The sequence below is a fragment of the Kogia breviceps genome, chromosome 1 (genome assembly GCF_026419965.1).
Source record: "Kogia breviceps isolate mKogBre1 chromosome 1, mKogBre1 haplotype 1, whole genome shotgun sequence".
NCBI lineage: Eukaryota > Metazoa > Chordata > Mammalia > Artiodactyla > Physeteridae > Kogia > Kogia breviceps.
Window position 1 is genome coordinate 27,309,977 of NC_081310.1, and position 13,931 is coordinate 27,323,907.

General features: G+C 37.5%; 2 protein-coding genes across 14 annotated transcripts in view; one reads left to right on the forward strand and one right to left on the reverse strand.

The window, feature by feature from the left end:
- Positions 1 to 13,931, reverse strand: part of TRMT1L (tRNA methyltransferase 1 like) — a 186,295-nt gene that overhangs the window by 121,986 nt on the left and 50,378 nt on the right. The window lies entirely within an intron of this gene.
- The window catches only part of SWT1 (SWT1 RNA endoribonuclease homolog), a 95,799-nt gene that overhangs the window by 79,369 nt on the left and 2,499 nt on the right, over positions 1 to 13,931 (forward strand). For 12 of the 13 annotated variants that reach the window (XR_010839758.1, XR_010839759.1, XM_067029552.1 and 9 more), the window contains one exon: positions 12,922 to 13,925. Coding sequence is in view for 10 of the 13 variants with exons in the window: in XM_067029552.1 (XP_066885653.1) it covers positions 12,922 to 13,051 (130 nt within the window). In the remaining 3 variants the exon portion in view is untranslated. Of the gene's footprint in view, positions 1 to 12,921; positions 13,926 to 13,931 lie in introns of those variants that run through there. The other variant, XR_010839757.1, reaches the window with a different exon arrangement.

Sequence of the window (13,931 nt, forward strand, 5' to 3'; positions counted from 1 at the left end):
TATATATATATATATATATATATATATGGTTTGTTTTATAGCATTCATTTGTAATAAGAAGGGGGAAGTAGTATAAATCTGATTCTTGTACACACAGGGTATAGGTGTAAAGCCCTTCAATCCTGGGCCAAGGCAGACAAATTCATGAGGATTAAATACCCATTTAACCCTTCCAGGGTTGCCCTCCAGTCCCATACCCCCTGTCCCCAACCCCCAACCCATATTGTTTTTTTTAAAAAAATTTTATTGGAGTACAGTTGATTTACAGTGTTGTGTTAATTTCTGCTGTACAGCAAAGTGACTCAGTTATACATATATATATATATTCTTTTTCATATTCTTTTCCATTATGGTTTATCACAGGATATCAAATATAGTTCTCTGTGCTATATGGTAGGACCTTGTTGTTTATCCATTCTAAATGTAATAGTTTACATCTGCTAACCCCCAACTCCCGATCCTTTCCTCCCCCACCGCACCTCCCCCTTGGCAAACACAAGTCTGTTCTCTATATCTGTGAGTCTGTTTTTGTTTCAAAGATATGTTCATTTGTGTCATATTTTAGATTCCACATGTAAGTGATATAATACAGTATTTGTCTTTCTGACTTACTCACTTAAAAGGTCCATCCCTGTTGCTGCAAATGGCATTATTTCATTCTTTTTTATGGCTGAGTAATATTCCTGTGTGTGTGTGTGTGTGTGTGTGTGTGTGTGTGTGTATACACCACATCTTTCTCCATCTGTCAGTGGACATTTAGGGTGTATCCATGTCTTGGCTATTGTAACTCGTACTGCTGTGAACACAGGGGTGCATGTATCTTTTCAAATTATAGCTTCGTCTGGGTGTATGCCCAGGAGTGGGATTGCTGGATCATATGGCAACTCTATTTTTAGCTTTTTAAAGAACCTCCACACTGTTTTCCACAGTGGCTGCACCAATTTACATTCCCACCAACAGTGTAAAAGGGTTTCCTTTTCTCCACACCCATTTCCACTCTGACTGGTGTGAGATGGTACCTCATTGTAGTTTTGATTTGCATTTCTCTAAAAATTGGGGATGATGAGCATCTTTTCATGTGCCTACTGGCCATCTGTATGTCTTCTTTGGAGAAATGTCTATTTAGGTCTTCTGCCCATTTTTCGATTGGGTTGTTTGTTTTTGTTGTTGTTGAGTTGTATGAGCTGTTTGCATGCTTTGGAAAGTAAGCTATTGCCAGTCGCATCATTTGCCAATATTTTCTCCCATTCTGTAGGTTGTCTTTTCATTTTGTTTATGGTTTCCTTTGCTGTGCAAAAGCTTGTAAGTTTGATTAGGTCCCATTTGTTTATGTTTGCTTTTATTTCTGTTGCCTTGGGAGGCTGACCAAAGAAAACATTGCTACGATTTATGTCAGAGAATGTTTTGCCTATGTTCTCTTCTAGGAGTTTTATGGTGTCTTGTCTTATATTTAAGTCTTTAAGCCATTTTGAGTTTATTTTTGTGTATGGTGTGAGGGTGTGTTCTAGCTTCATTGGTTTACATGTGGCTGTCCAACTTTCCCAACCCCACTTGCTGAAGAGACTGTCTTTTCCCCACTGTATATTCTTGCCTCCTTTGTAGAAGATTAGTTGTCCATTGGTGTGTGGATTTATTTCTGGACTCTCTATTCTGTTCCATTGATCCGTATTGTTTTGTTTGTTTGTTTGTTTTTACTTAAAACTTTTATTTATTATGTAATCAATATAATACATGCTTATAAAAATGAAGAAATTGCAGATAATTTTCATTTTTTAATATACTTTTACATAGATTATACTGTATATGTATAGTTCTGTATACTATTTATTTTCCAACTTAACAAACCTCAATAGCCCACACCTCTGTAACCAGAATCTCAACACGCATCATTTTTAACGTCTATATATACTTACATTGTCTAAATGTACCATGATTCAGTTAAGTATTTCCTTAAATGTTGGACATTGACCATATTTCCATTTTTAAACCACTTTATGTAATACTGTGTTCAGTATCTGCAGAAATCTTTGACCATGTTTCTATTTCTTTAGAATATGAACATCTTAAAAGATCTTGATAATCTGTTGACAAATTCTTCTCCCCAAAGATTCTCATAGTTTATTTTCGAAACTAGTAATGTATAAAGAAGTATTTAGGGTTCTTATCAAAATACTAGCTTTACCAAAAGTTTTCTTTTCTTTTTCCCATCACACCATTTTGCCCTTTAGTTCATGTTAAAGGAGGGGAAGGGGGCAGGTGGATGGGGAGGAATGACAGCCAAAAAACAAACAAAAATTACTACAATAATGGTGGTCATATATTCTACAAGTGATAGCCATTTTCAAATTTTCCATCAGCCTCCATCTTTAAAGGGACCCTCTCAGATGATATGAATGGGGAATCGAGGCTTATTCTGTTTTTATTAATTTTTGAATTTTTAAATTTTATTTTATTTATTTTTTATACAGCAGGTTCTTATCTATTTTATACATATTAGTGTATGTATGTCAATCCAATCTCCCAATTCATCCTACCACCATCACCCCCCCGCCACTTTCCCCCCTTCATGTCCATACGTTTGTTCTCTACATCTGTGTCTCCATTTCTGCCCTGCAAACTGGTTCATCTGTACCATTTTTCTAGGTTCCACATATATGTGTTAATATACAATATTTGTTTTTCTCTTTCTGACTTACTTCCCTCTGTATGACAGTCTCTAGATCCATCCATGTCTCTACAAATGACCCAATTTCATTCCTTTTTATGGCTGAGTAATATTCCATTGTATATATGTACCACATCTTCTTTATCCATTCGTCTGTCAGTGGGCATTGAGGTTGCTTCCATGACCTGGCTGTTGTAAACAGTGCTGCAATGCACATTGGGGTGCGTGTGTCTTTTTGAATTATGGTTTTCTCTGGGTATAAGCCCAGTAGTGGGATTGCTGGGTTCTATGGTAATTCTATTTTTGGTTTTTTAAGGAACCTCCATACTGTTCTCCATAGTGGCTATATCAATTTACATTCCCACCAACAGTGCAAGAGGGTTCCCTTTTCTCCACACCCTCTCCAGCATTTGTTGATAGTAGATTTTCTGATGATGCCCATTCTAGCTGGTGTGAGGTGATACCTCATTGTAGTTTTGATTTGCATTTCTCTAATAATTAGTGATGTTGAGCAGCTTTTCATGTACTTCTGGGACATCTGTATGTCTTCTTTGGAGAAATGTCTATTTAGGTCTTCTGCCCATTTTTGGATTGGGTTGTTTGTTTTTTTAAATATTGAGCTGCATGAGCTGTTTTTATATTTTGGAGATTCATCCTTTGTCCTTTGATTCATTTGCAAATATTTTCTCCCATTCTGACGGTTGTCTTTTTGTCTTGTTTGTAGTTTCCTTTGCTTTGCAAAAGCTTTTAAGTTTCATTAGGTCCCATTTGTTTATACTTCCATTACTCTAGGAGGTGGATCAAAAGAGATCTTGCTGTGACATATGTCAAAGATGTTCTTCCTATATTTTCCTCTCAGTGTTTTATAGTGTCCAATCTTACATTTAGGTCTCTAATCCATTTTGAGTTTATTTTTGTGTATGGTGTTAGGGGGAGTGTTCTAATTTCATTCTTTTACCTGTAGCTGTCCAGTTTTCCCAGCACCACTTATTGAAGAGACTGTCTTTTCTCCATGGTATATGCTTGCCTCCTTTGTCATAGATTAGTTGACCATAGGTACATGGGTTCCTCCCTAGGCTTTCTCTCCTGTTCCATTGATCTATATTTCTATTTTTGTGCCAGTACCATATTGTCTTGATTACTGTAGCTTTGTAGTATAGTCTGAAGTCAGGGAGTCTTGATTCCTCCACCTCCATTTTCTTCCCACAAGACTGCTTTGTCTATTCAGGGTCTTTTGTGTCTCCATACAAATTTTAAGATTTTTTGTTCCAGTTCTGTAAAAAAATGCCACTGGTAATTTTTTTTTTTTTTTTCGGTATGCGGTCCTCTCACTGTTGTGGCCTCTCCCGTTGCAGAGCACAGGCTCTGGACGTGCAGGCTCAGTGGCCATGGCTCATGGGCCTAGCCGCTCCACGGCATGTGGGATCTTCCCGGACCGGGGCACGAACCCATGTCCCCTGCATCGGCAGGCGGACTCTCAACCACTGCGCCACCAGGGAAGCCCTGCCACTGGTAATTTGATAGGGATTGCATAGAATCTGTAGATTGTTTTGGGTAGTATAGTCATTTTCACAATATTGTTTCTTCCAATCCAAGAACATGGTGTATCTCTCCATCTCTTTGTGTCATCTTGATTTCTTTCATCAGTGTCTTACAGTTTTCTGAGTACCAGTTTTTTGCCTCCTTAGGTAGGTTTATTCCTAGGTATTTTATTATTTTTCTTGCAGTGGTGAATGGGATTGTTTCCTTAATTTCTCTTTCTGATCTTTTGTTGTTAGTGCTTACGAATGTGAGATATTTCTGTGCATTAATTTAGTATCCTGCAGCTTTACCATATTCATTGATTAGCTCTAGTAGTTTTCTGATGGAATCTTTAGGATTCTCTATGTATAGTATCATGTCATCTGCAAACAGTGACAGTTTTACTTCTTTTCCAATTTGGATTACTTCTATTTCTTTTACTTCTCTGATTGCAGTGGCTAGGACTTCGAAAACTATGTTGAATAATAGTGGCTAGAGTGGACATCCTTTTCTTGTTCCTGATATTAGAGGAAATGCTTTCAGTTTTTCACCATTGAGAATGATGTTTGCTGTGGGTTTGTCGTATATGACCTTTATTATGTTGAGGTAGGTTCCCTCTATGCCAGCTTTCTGGAGCGTGTTTATCATAAGTGGGTGTTGAATTTTGTCAGAAGCTTTTTCTGCATCTATTGAGATGATGATATGGTTTTTATTCTTCAGTTTGTTAATATGGTGTATCACATTGATTGATTTGTGTAGACTGAAGAATCCTTGCATCCCTTGGATAAATCCCACTTGGTCATGGTGTATGATCCTTTTAATGTGTTGTTGGATTCTGTTTGCTAGTATTTTGTTGAGGATTTTTTCATCTATATTCATCAGTGATATTGGTCTGAAATTTTCTTTTTTAGTAGCATCCTTATCTGGTTTTGGTATCAGGGTGATGGTGGCCTCATAGAATGAGCTTCGGAGTGTTCCTTCCTCTGCAATTTTTGGAAGAGCTTGAGAAGGTTGGGTGTTACCTCTTCTCCTAATGTTTGATAGAATTCACCTGTGAAGCCATCTGGTCGTAGACTAGACTTTCGTTTGTTGAAAGATTTTTAATCACAGTTTCAATTTCATTACTTGAGATTAGTCTGTTCATATTTTCTGTTTCTTCCTGTTTCAGTCTTGGAAGGTTATACCTTTCTAAGAATTTGTCCATTTCTTCCAAATTGTCCATTTTATTGGCATAGAGTTGCTTGTAGTAGTCCCTTATGATGCTGTGTATTTCTGTGGTGTCCATTGTAACTTCTCCTTTTTCATTTCTAATTTTATTGATTTGAGTCCTCTCCCTCTTTTTCTTGATGAGTCTGGCTAAAGGTTTATCAATTTTGTTTATCTTCTCAAAGAACCAGCTTTTAGTTTTATTGATATTGCTATTGCTTTCTTTGTTTCTATTTCATTTACTTCTGCTCTGATCTTTATGATTTCTTTCCTTCTACTAACTTTGGGTTTTGTTTGTTCTTCTTTCTCTAGTTCCTTTGAATGTAAGTTTAGGTTGGTTTTTTTTTAGATTTCTCTTGTTTCTTCAGGTAGGCTTGTATTGCTACAATCTTCCCTCTTAGAACTGCTTTTGCTGCATCCCATAGGTTTTGGATCGTTGTCTTTTCGTTGTCTTTTTTCTCTAGGTATTTTTTGGTTTCCTCTTTGATTTCTTCAGTGATGTCTTGGTTACTTAGTAACATATTGTTTAACCTCTATGTGTTAGTGTTTTTTACATTTTTTTCCCTGTAATTGATTTCTAATCTCATAGCGTTGTGGTTGGAAAAGATGCTTGATATGATTTCTGTTTCCTTAAATTTACCAAGGCTTGATTTGTGACCCAAGATGTGATCTATCCTGGAGGATGTTCCATGTGCACTTGAGAAGAAAGTGTAATCTGCTGTTTTTGGATGGAATGTCCTATAAATATCAATTAAATCTATCTGGTCTATTATGTCATTTAAAGCTTGTGTTTCTTTATTAATTTTCTTTCTGGATGGTCTGTCCATTGGAGTAAGGGAGGTGTTAACGTCCCTCGCTATTATTGTGTGTTACTGTCAATTTCCTCTTTTATAGCTGTTAGCAGTTGCCTTATATATTGAGTTGCTTCTATGTTGGGTGGATATATATTTATAACTGTTATATCTTCTTGTATTGATCTCTTGATCATTAGGTAGTGTCCTTCCTTGTCTCTTGTAACATTCTTTTTTTTTTTTTTTTTTTTTTTTTTTGTGGTATGCGGGCCTCTCACTGCTGTGGCCTCTCCCGTTGCGGAGCACAGGCTCTGGACGCGCAGGCCTAGCGGCCATGGCTCATGGGCTTAGTTGCTCCGCAGCATGTGGGATCTTCCCGGACCAGGGCACGAACCCGTGACCCCTGCATCGGCAGGCGGATTCTCAACCACTGCGCCACCAGGGAAGCCCTCTTGTAACATTCTTTAAGTCTATTTTATCTGATATGAGTATAGCTACTCCAGCTTTCTTTTGATTTCCATTTGCATGGAATATCTTTTTCCATCCCCTCACTTTCAGTCTGTATGTGTCCCTAGGTCTGATGTGGGTCTCTTGTAGATAGCGTGTGTATGGGTCTTGTTTGGTCTGATGTGGGTCTCTTGTAGACAGCGTGTGTATGGGTCTTGTTTTTGTATCCATTCAGCAAGCCTGTGTCTTTTGGTTGGAGCATTTAATCCATTCACGTTTAAGGTAATTATCGATGTGTATGTTCCTGTTACCATTTTCTTAATTGTTATGTGTTTGTGTTTGTTGGTCCTTTTCTTCTCTTGTGTCTCCCCCTTAGAGAATTTCCTTTAGCATTTGTTGTAGAGCTGATTTGATGTTGGTGGCGCTGAATTCTCTTAACTTTTGCTTGTCTGTAAAGCTTTTGATTTCTGTGTTGAATCTGAATGAGATCCTTGCCGGGTAGAGTAATCTTGGTTGTAAGTTCTTCCCTTTCATCACTTTAAATATATCATGCCACTCCCTTCTGGCTTGTAGAGTTTCTGCTGAGAAATCAGCTGTTAACCTTATGGTAGTTCCCTTGTATGTTATTTGTCATTTTCCCTTGTTGCTTTCAATAATTTTTCTTTGTCTTTAATTTTTGTCAATTTGATTACTATGTGTCTCGGCCTGTTTCTCCTTGGGTTTATCCTGCCTGGGACTCTCTGCACTTCCTGGACTTGGGTGGCTATTTCCTAACTATGTTAGGGACGTTTTCAACTGTAATGTCTTCACATATTTTCTTGGGTCCTTTCTCTCTCTCTTCTCCTTCTGGGACCCCTATAAATGCGAATGTTGTTGCGCTTAATGTCCCAAAGGTCTCTTAGGCTGTCTTCACTTCTTTTCATTGTTTTTTCTTTATTCCATTCCACAGCAGTGAATTCCACCATTCTGTCTTCCAGGTCACTTATCCGTTCTTTTGCCTGAGTTATTCTGCTATTGATTCCTTCTAGTGTAGTTTTCATTTCCATTATTGTATTGTTCATCTCTGTTTGTTTGTTCTTTAATTCTTCTAGGTCTTTGTTAAACATTTCTTGCATCTTCTCGATCTTTGCCTCCATTCTTTTTCTGAAGTCCTGGCTCATCTTCATGAATAATTGTCATTATTATCTTCAGAATAATTATCATTATTCTGAATTCTTTTTCTGGAAGGTTGCTGTCTCCACTTCATTTAGTTGTTTTTCTGGGGTTTTAGCTTGTTACTTCATCTGGTACAAAGTTCTCTGCCTTTTCATTTTGTCTTTCTGAGAATGTGGTTTTCCTTCCACAGGCTGCAGAATTGGTCTTACTTCTGCTGTCTGCCCTCTTTGTATTGTTCTTTAATTCAACCTTGAGATTCATCCATGTTGAGGCAATAGTCAGTTTACATTCAGTTCTATTTTAAAGTGACATATGTGTTCCTAAGTATCACTTATGCAAATTGCATACTGCATACTGAATGCAAATTCATGCAATAAAAGCCACGGGTCTCATGGAAAAGATGGAGTTAGGGTACATCACTCAAAAACTTAATAAGGGACATTGAAAAAAAGATAGGAACCTCATCTAAATAGTATCACAGTTTTACATATGTTAAATGGTTAAAAAATACATAAGTCCTAAATTAAATCTAACACTTTACCTTTAAAAGAAGGTGAAGTTTGCTTATGGACGTGATCATAGGAAAGGTTGTCGCCTGTGAATTAGTGTGATGTGGTAGAATATGAAATTGGATATAAGGGTGTAGCACCAGATATGAATAGATGTGGCTCATAACAGGAGGAAAGCTGAGGTAGCTGGTACATGTTTGAAGTACATGCATGTGTGTATTGTGTGTATTCCTAAGCAGTTTGGTTCAGCTGCGGTGCAGTTTTCTCTGTTCCTCTAGCATTTTTCACTGTTGAAATCCTGTATAAGAAAATACGAAATTTTTGTTGTGCTCAAATTGTTCCTTAATGTATCAATGGTGTTGCAACGAATTCTTGTGTTCTAAAAAAGAGCTATAACGGAACTGATGGTGTTTTCACTGCTATGTAATCTGCCACTGTATCACTAAACCACAGTTTATTTGCCATTTGTAATTTGCAGATATATTTGTGTAACTATAAAATTATACGTATGAGCAGACATGATGACAAAGTTAATTATCAAGATGCTTCTACTGGTAAAACTCTAGATTGATAAATATATTTGATGATATCAAGACACTGGGATTGATAATCATACACAAATGTTTCTAGGCAGCATAACTATGAAAATTCACTCACTCACTAGATTAAAATAAGTTTTCTAAAAATCTGAAGCCAGTGGGGCATGCATTATCTGTTATAGCTGGGAGTGAAAATGGTTTTTTACCCTGATATTCAGACTTTCAATTAATCAGTTGTACTCTTATTTATATATCTTTACAAATAATCCACATTTAAAGGTTTGTGTACATGAGATTTGTATCAGAAATATAATGTCTTCCAACCTTAGTGATACTTTTGAAGGTGTAGAAAGCTCACCATATATAACTTGGAGGGCAGAGTCCCTTGCAGGATGGTTTCAATCAAATGTCTAAAATTATTTTGACTTCAGCTTACTGTTTAAATACTTTGGAGGTTTTGGGTTTTTGTTTGTTTGTTTTTTGCAGGGGGGAGGGGTGCAAGGGTCAAGCTTTAATGTTCAAAGTTAAAGTGGTAGTACCTGTTTTCTCTTCTTTGTTTTCCTTCCACTTTACTATGCCAGGGACTTGAATTATGATATTAATTAATAAGCTCCCTCTTATATCCTAAAAGTGTGAGTTTTAAGAGAAATCAAATACATCTAATATCTTGAATGCATTGGAAAATGGGGATTGCTGTTCAATGGGCTTTTTGGTTATTAGCTTTTAGATTTGCCACTCTGTTGTTTGTTTTGAAATTATTTGCCATATTTTCAGTGAATGGTCCCTCCCATATTAGCCTCTGGTGTACTCCACAACTCACATAAGCTGCCAGAAGACAGAGGTTCTTTTTGTTTCAGTAGTTTATACTAGACACAGAGCCAAACACAATAGATAAGAGGTAGCAGAGTTTCCCTGTGACTCAGAGGTGAAAACAGAAGAATGATTTAACTTGGCAAAGACAGTTACTTAGATTGTCTGAATTTGCTAATCTTTGTTTTTGATTTGTAAAGTGTTCCTTGTGAAGGAAGAGGCTATTGATGTGCCCAACACCATATTTATTGCAATAGGGAGGAAATTAAGTAGCTCAAGAACAGAAAACTATTTTGTAGGTTCTGATAAAGCAAGTAATTAAGGTTTCAGATTGAAAGTAGCTTTGATCAAAAGTTGAATTCCATGACACAGTAGAACCTTGGTGTTTATATGTATAAATGAGTGTTTTCTGTCTTCTGTAGTTTGTAGGTTCTTTGTTATAGCTTTTGCTCTTGCCAGTGGGGTCTGGGCCCTGCTTACCCTGAGCAGATGAGGAGTTTGCTCAGAAAATCCAGGATGGTAAATGATAACAAGATTATCAAACAGATTACCAAACAAATATCTTGTGTGATATCTTCTACATATATGAGAAATAAGTTAGGAACAGTATTTAATTCACTTTGTTTGACAGAATGTTCTGGCATGTTTGCAAGACAAGTCTCTAAGGTCATTTTTTCTATGTGAAATGCACATTAGTTTGTGACATCAGCTCCATAAAGTACCTGGCGTGTCCAGATAATATGCTGCCTGAGGCATGTGTATCAGGAGCAGCTTTGTTTTCCTTCCAGCAGGTGCTTTTGGGGATTACTGCTTTCTGACTCTAGGAATTGGCTCCATGGTAGTATCTTCTAGATTACAGTAGAGCTGTGGTTCCTGGACCTGACTGTCAGCACCACCTGGGAACTTGCAAGGAATGCAAACTCTAAGGCTCCAGCCCAGACCTTCTGAATCAGAAACTGTTTATATACTGTTTTTATATGCACTACACTGTATTCCATTTTTCCTTTATTTGAGATGCACATTGCAAATGTATAGAAACATTGAGAGAGTTGTAAAACAGATATCCATTGTAGACTTTTTTCTTGTACCTAAAAAGGATTTTGGAAAAACTGCATCAAATATTGGAGTTAGGGCACTTAAATTCACTACTGCCATGCCACTTTGACAAAACTAGCTATGGAAATGAGTCAGATAACCACTGGAATTATTTTTTAATTGATCTGATCAAATTTCCAGTTATTTTGACCCATCTGAGATTTGGTCAAATTAAGTTTGATACTCATAATAGGACAATTTAGAAAGACAGCGGCAGTTCTTTAGAAGTTTCGTGAGCAATATAGAATTGCAGAACTAGAAGCAACCTCCAGTCTCGAGCTTTGTTCCAGAAAGGATTAAGAGTTGGGATTGTTTAGTTTGGAAAAGAGAAATAGGGTCACTATAAGGGACATAAAATATTTGTACTATTGGAAGAAATAAGGGTAACAACTTTTTGTTTTTATTTAGGCAGACAGGTCAGATAGGTATTTTTTTTAAGGCCCAATGTAAAGGAAGAACCTTCTAGCATTTAAGAGATATCAAAATATGTAATGGCCTTTCTCTCAGTTGTAAATATCTCATCACCAAGACGTGAAAGCCAAGGTGAGATGATGATTCATTGGGGATGCTACAGAATGGTAGACAAAAGTGTTAATATTCTGCCATTCTACATATAATCCACAGGGAAAAGGAACTCAAGAATTCCTATCTTCATAGTCTAGTATAGACCCAACACATGTGATGAAAAACACCTGGTACTTTCCTCAGCCAGCAATGACAACTTGATGCAGGAAACAAAATCTGTAGGTGATAATCCATTGTCAGAATGCTGACTCCCACAAATAAAACCAAATGCCATTAGGATGAAAAGAGCTAGGATAGGGCTCTCCTCTTAACTATGAGAGGAGGAAAAAAGAGGAGAAGAAAAAGAAAAGACATCAAAATAGATTAAAAGTCTAGTTACTAAAGGAATTTTCTTCCACATGTGGAATAAGTAACCAAGAACAGGGATAGGGGCCTGCCCTTTTAATTTCATTTTCAAGTTTATAAGAAAACATTTTACATCTCCAATTTTGGACCTCTTAGGGTCTTCGGCAAATCATTTTCTGAGCAGTTGTAAAGAACTGGCAACAACATAACACTGATTTTAAGCACTCCAAATACAGGAAACAGGACTAGAGTAACAACACAAAGCCAAAAGTCAGGTTTTCGCCAGCCCCAGGGAAGCCACACACCTTCAGGAAGTGAGGCTGCTCAAAATATAGTGTATTTACTTTGCTGAGGCTACTAGCTCTCATCCTAGTCCTTGAGTTCTGATTGACTTCTTTTTTCTTTGTACCCTACATCAAGGGATCCATGAGAGTGGAGGGGCAGCGGAGGGGTAGTGTGAAAAGGTAGCTAGTAGTCCTCCCCAACACTCTGGAGATGGTTCAGAGCAATCTTAGAAGCCAAAGAAGTCATAACAGTGTAATTTTCATAACTGCCATTTCTTGAACAACTTATATACCAGATGCTGTACTGGGTACTGGATATTCTTTGTGAATTTATGTAGACCATCTCTCAATAGATTTAAATAGGTTTCCATGAGATTTGAACTCTACAGACACCATGTATAATGGATTGGTGCTCTAACCGATAATTTAAAGATCTCACAGCTTGTAGGCCCCCTGTCAGCTTTTGAGAGTCCAGCCAGGCTTCATCTTAGATAAAATTGTGAGTAGTCATGGCAAATATCAGGCCTTTACTCCCTGCTTCCCCACCTCTGGTTTGAGTAATTATCTAGTATTCATTTGTTAATGGCTAGGTTACCTATCTTGACAATTCTCTTTAAGAGTTGAAGCTCTGTCAACTTCCTATCCCCTCACCAGTGTCTGTTCCTGTCTGGAGGTGCACCCTCTTAGTATCCTCCAGTTTACCTGTTCTCTAACTCCCAAGCCAAATAAAACAAAAATATGTGATCTATTCCACGGCGTTCTTGTTGACAGCAGGTCGGCCATGGGAACCTTTATTCCTGAATTAAGCAATTGCACCAAAATCATCTCCATGTTGACTGTCTGCGAACCCGTGCTGCTAAGTGCTTGTCCTCCCATGTTGTTTGGACTAAGGATCCATAACTTTGGCATTTTCGCTCTCAAATATCAAATAATGTATTTCAAGTCCCAGTTTTCTCCTGTCGTATTAAGATTTTTTTCATTTATCTGACTAGCTGTCTTGTGGTGATATAAAATTTCTTTATCCCCTAGGGAAAAGTTAACCATCGGATGCTGCCAGCTGGTTGAGATGGAACATACCATGCAACAGTGCAATGCATCTGTCTATATGGAGGCCAAAAACAGGGGATGGTGTGAAGACATGCTCAACCATAGAAGCTAAGTGCTGATTTTGTAACTTAGAAGGAACTGCATCTGTCTTCAAGAACTGTAACAGAGTAGCTTTCAACCTTTTGTGCCAAACCTGGGAGACTTGCAAGAAATGTCTCAAGAAATGTCTCAAATGTCAATGTCTCATAGGTACTAAAAGATGATTGCCTATTACCCACAATCTCATTGAGGTTCTATAATGCATCCATTGTGGGATAAACTGTGAACTCAACTCGTCTGAAGTTGACTTTACCTCCCTACCTCTACTCCTAATACTGAGCCAGTGTGTCTAAGCAAAGGAGAGCCATCTTAGGGCAAGAGCCACTGTGGCATCTGAGGAAGGCCCAGGACACAGTGTTAGCATCTCTCTCAACAATAAATATATATGGGTATGTGACTAGAGACGTTTCCAAACCTCGAGAAAGAATTAGGACATGACCATGCTCACCATATTCCACAAGAGAAAGCTTACCCTGGGCTGTTTTATGATCAAACTGTCTTCCATGTAGACCTGATCAGGTGATACATATCCCTTCCACTTGCCCCAAGGTAACGGAAGTAGAATTTTGACTTCAGCTCCAACTTGCTACAGTAGTCTCTTTTCTTCCCTGGCCTTGTCACTTTTCAATGCATTTCTCATGGGAAAAACAGGGAGAGCACTCTGCTCAGTGTCCTCTTAAATGTGAAACAGCGTGGATTTATCAGGTAGCAGTGGCTGATGTTTGCCCCTGGCTAAACCAGGTGTTTAACTGACTTCTTATTTAGTTATACCGAAAGTTGGAAATCCTTGTTTACTAAAGTATGTTATGCTTTTGTTAATACATTAGATTAAATCTAATTTGGTATTCTATTATAAATGTTTATTTTTTTAAAAAAGCAATGAATTATTTTTA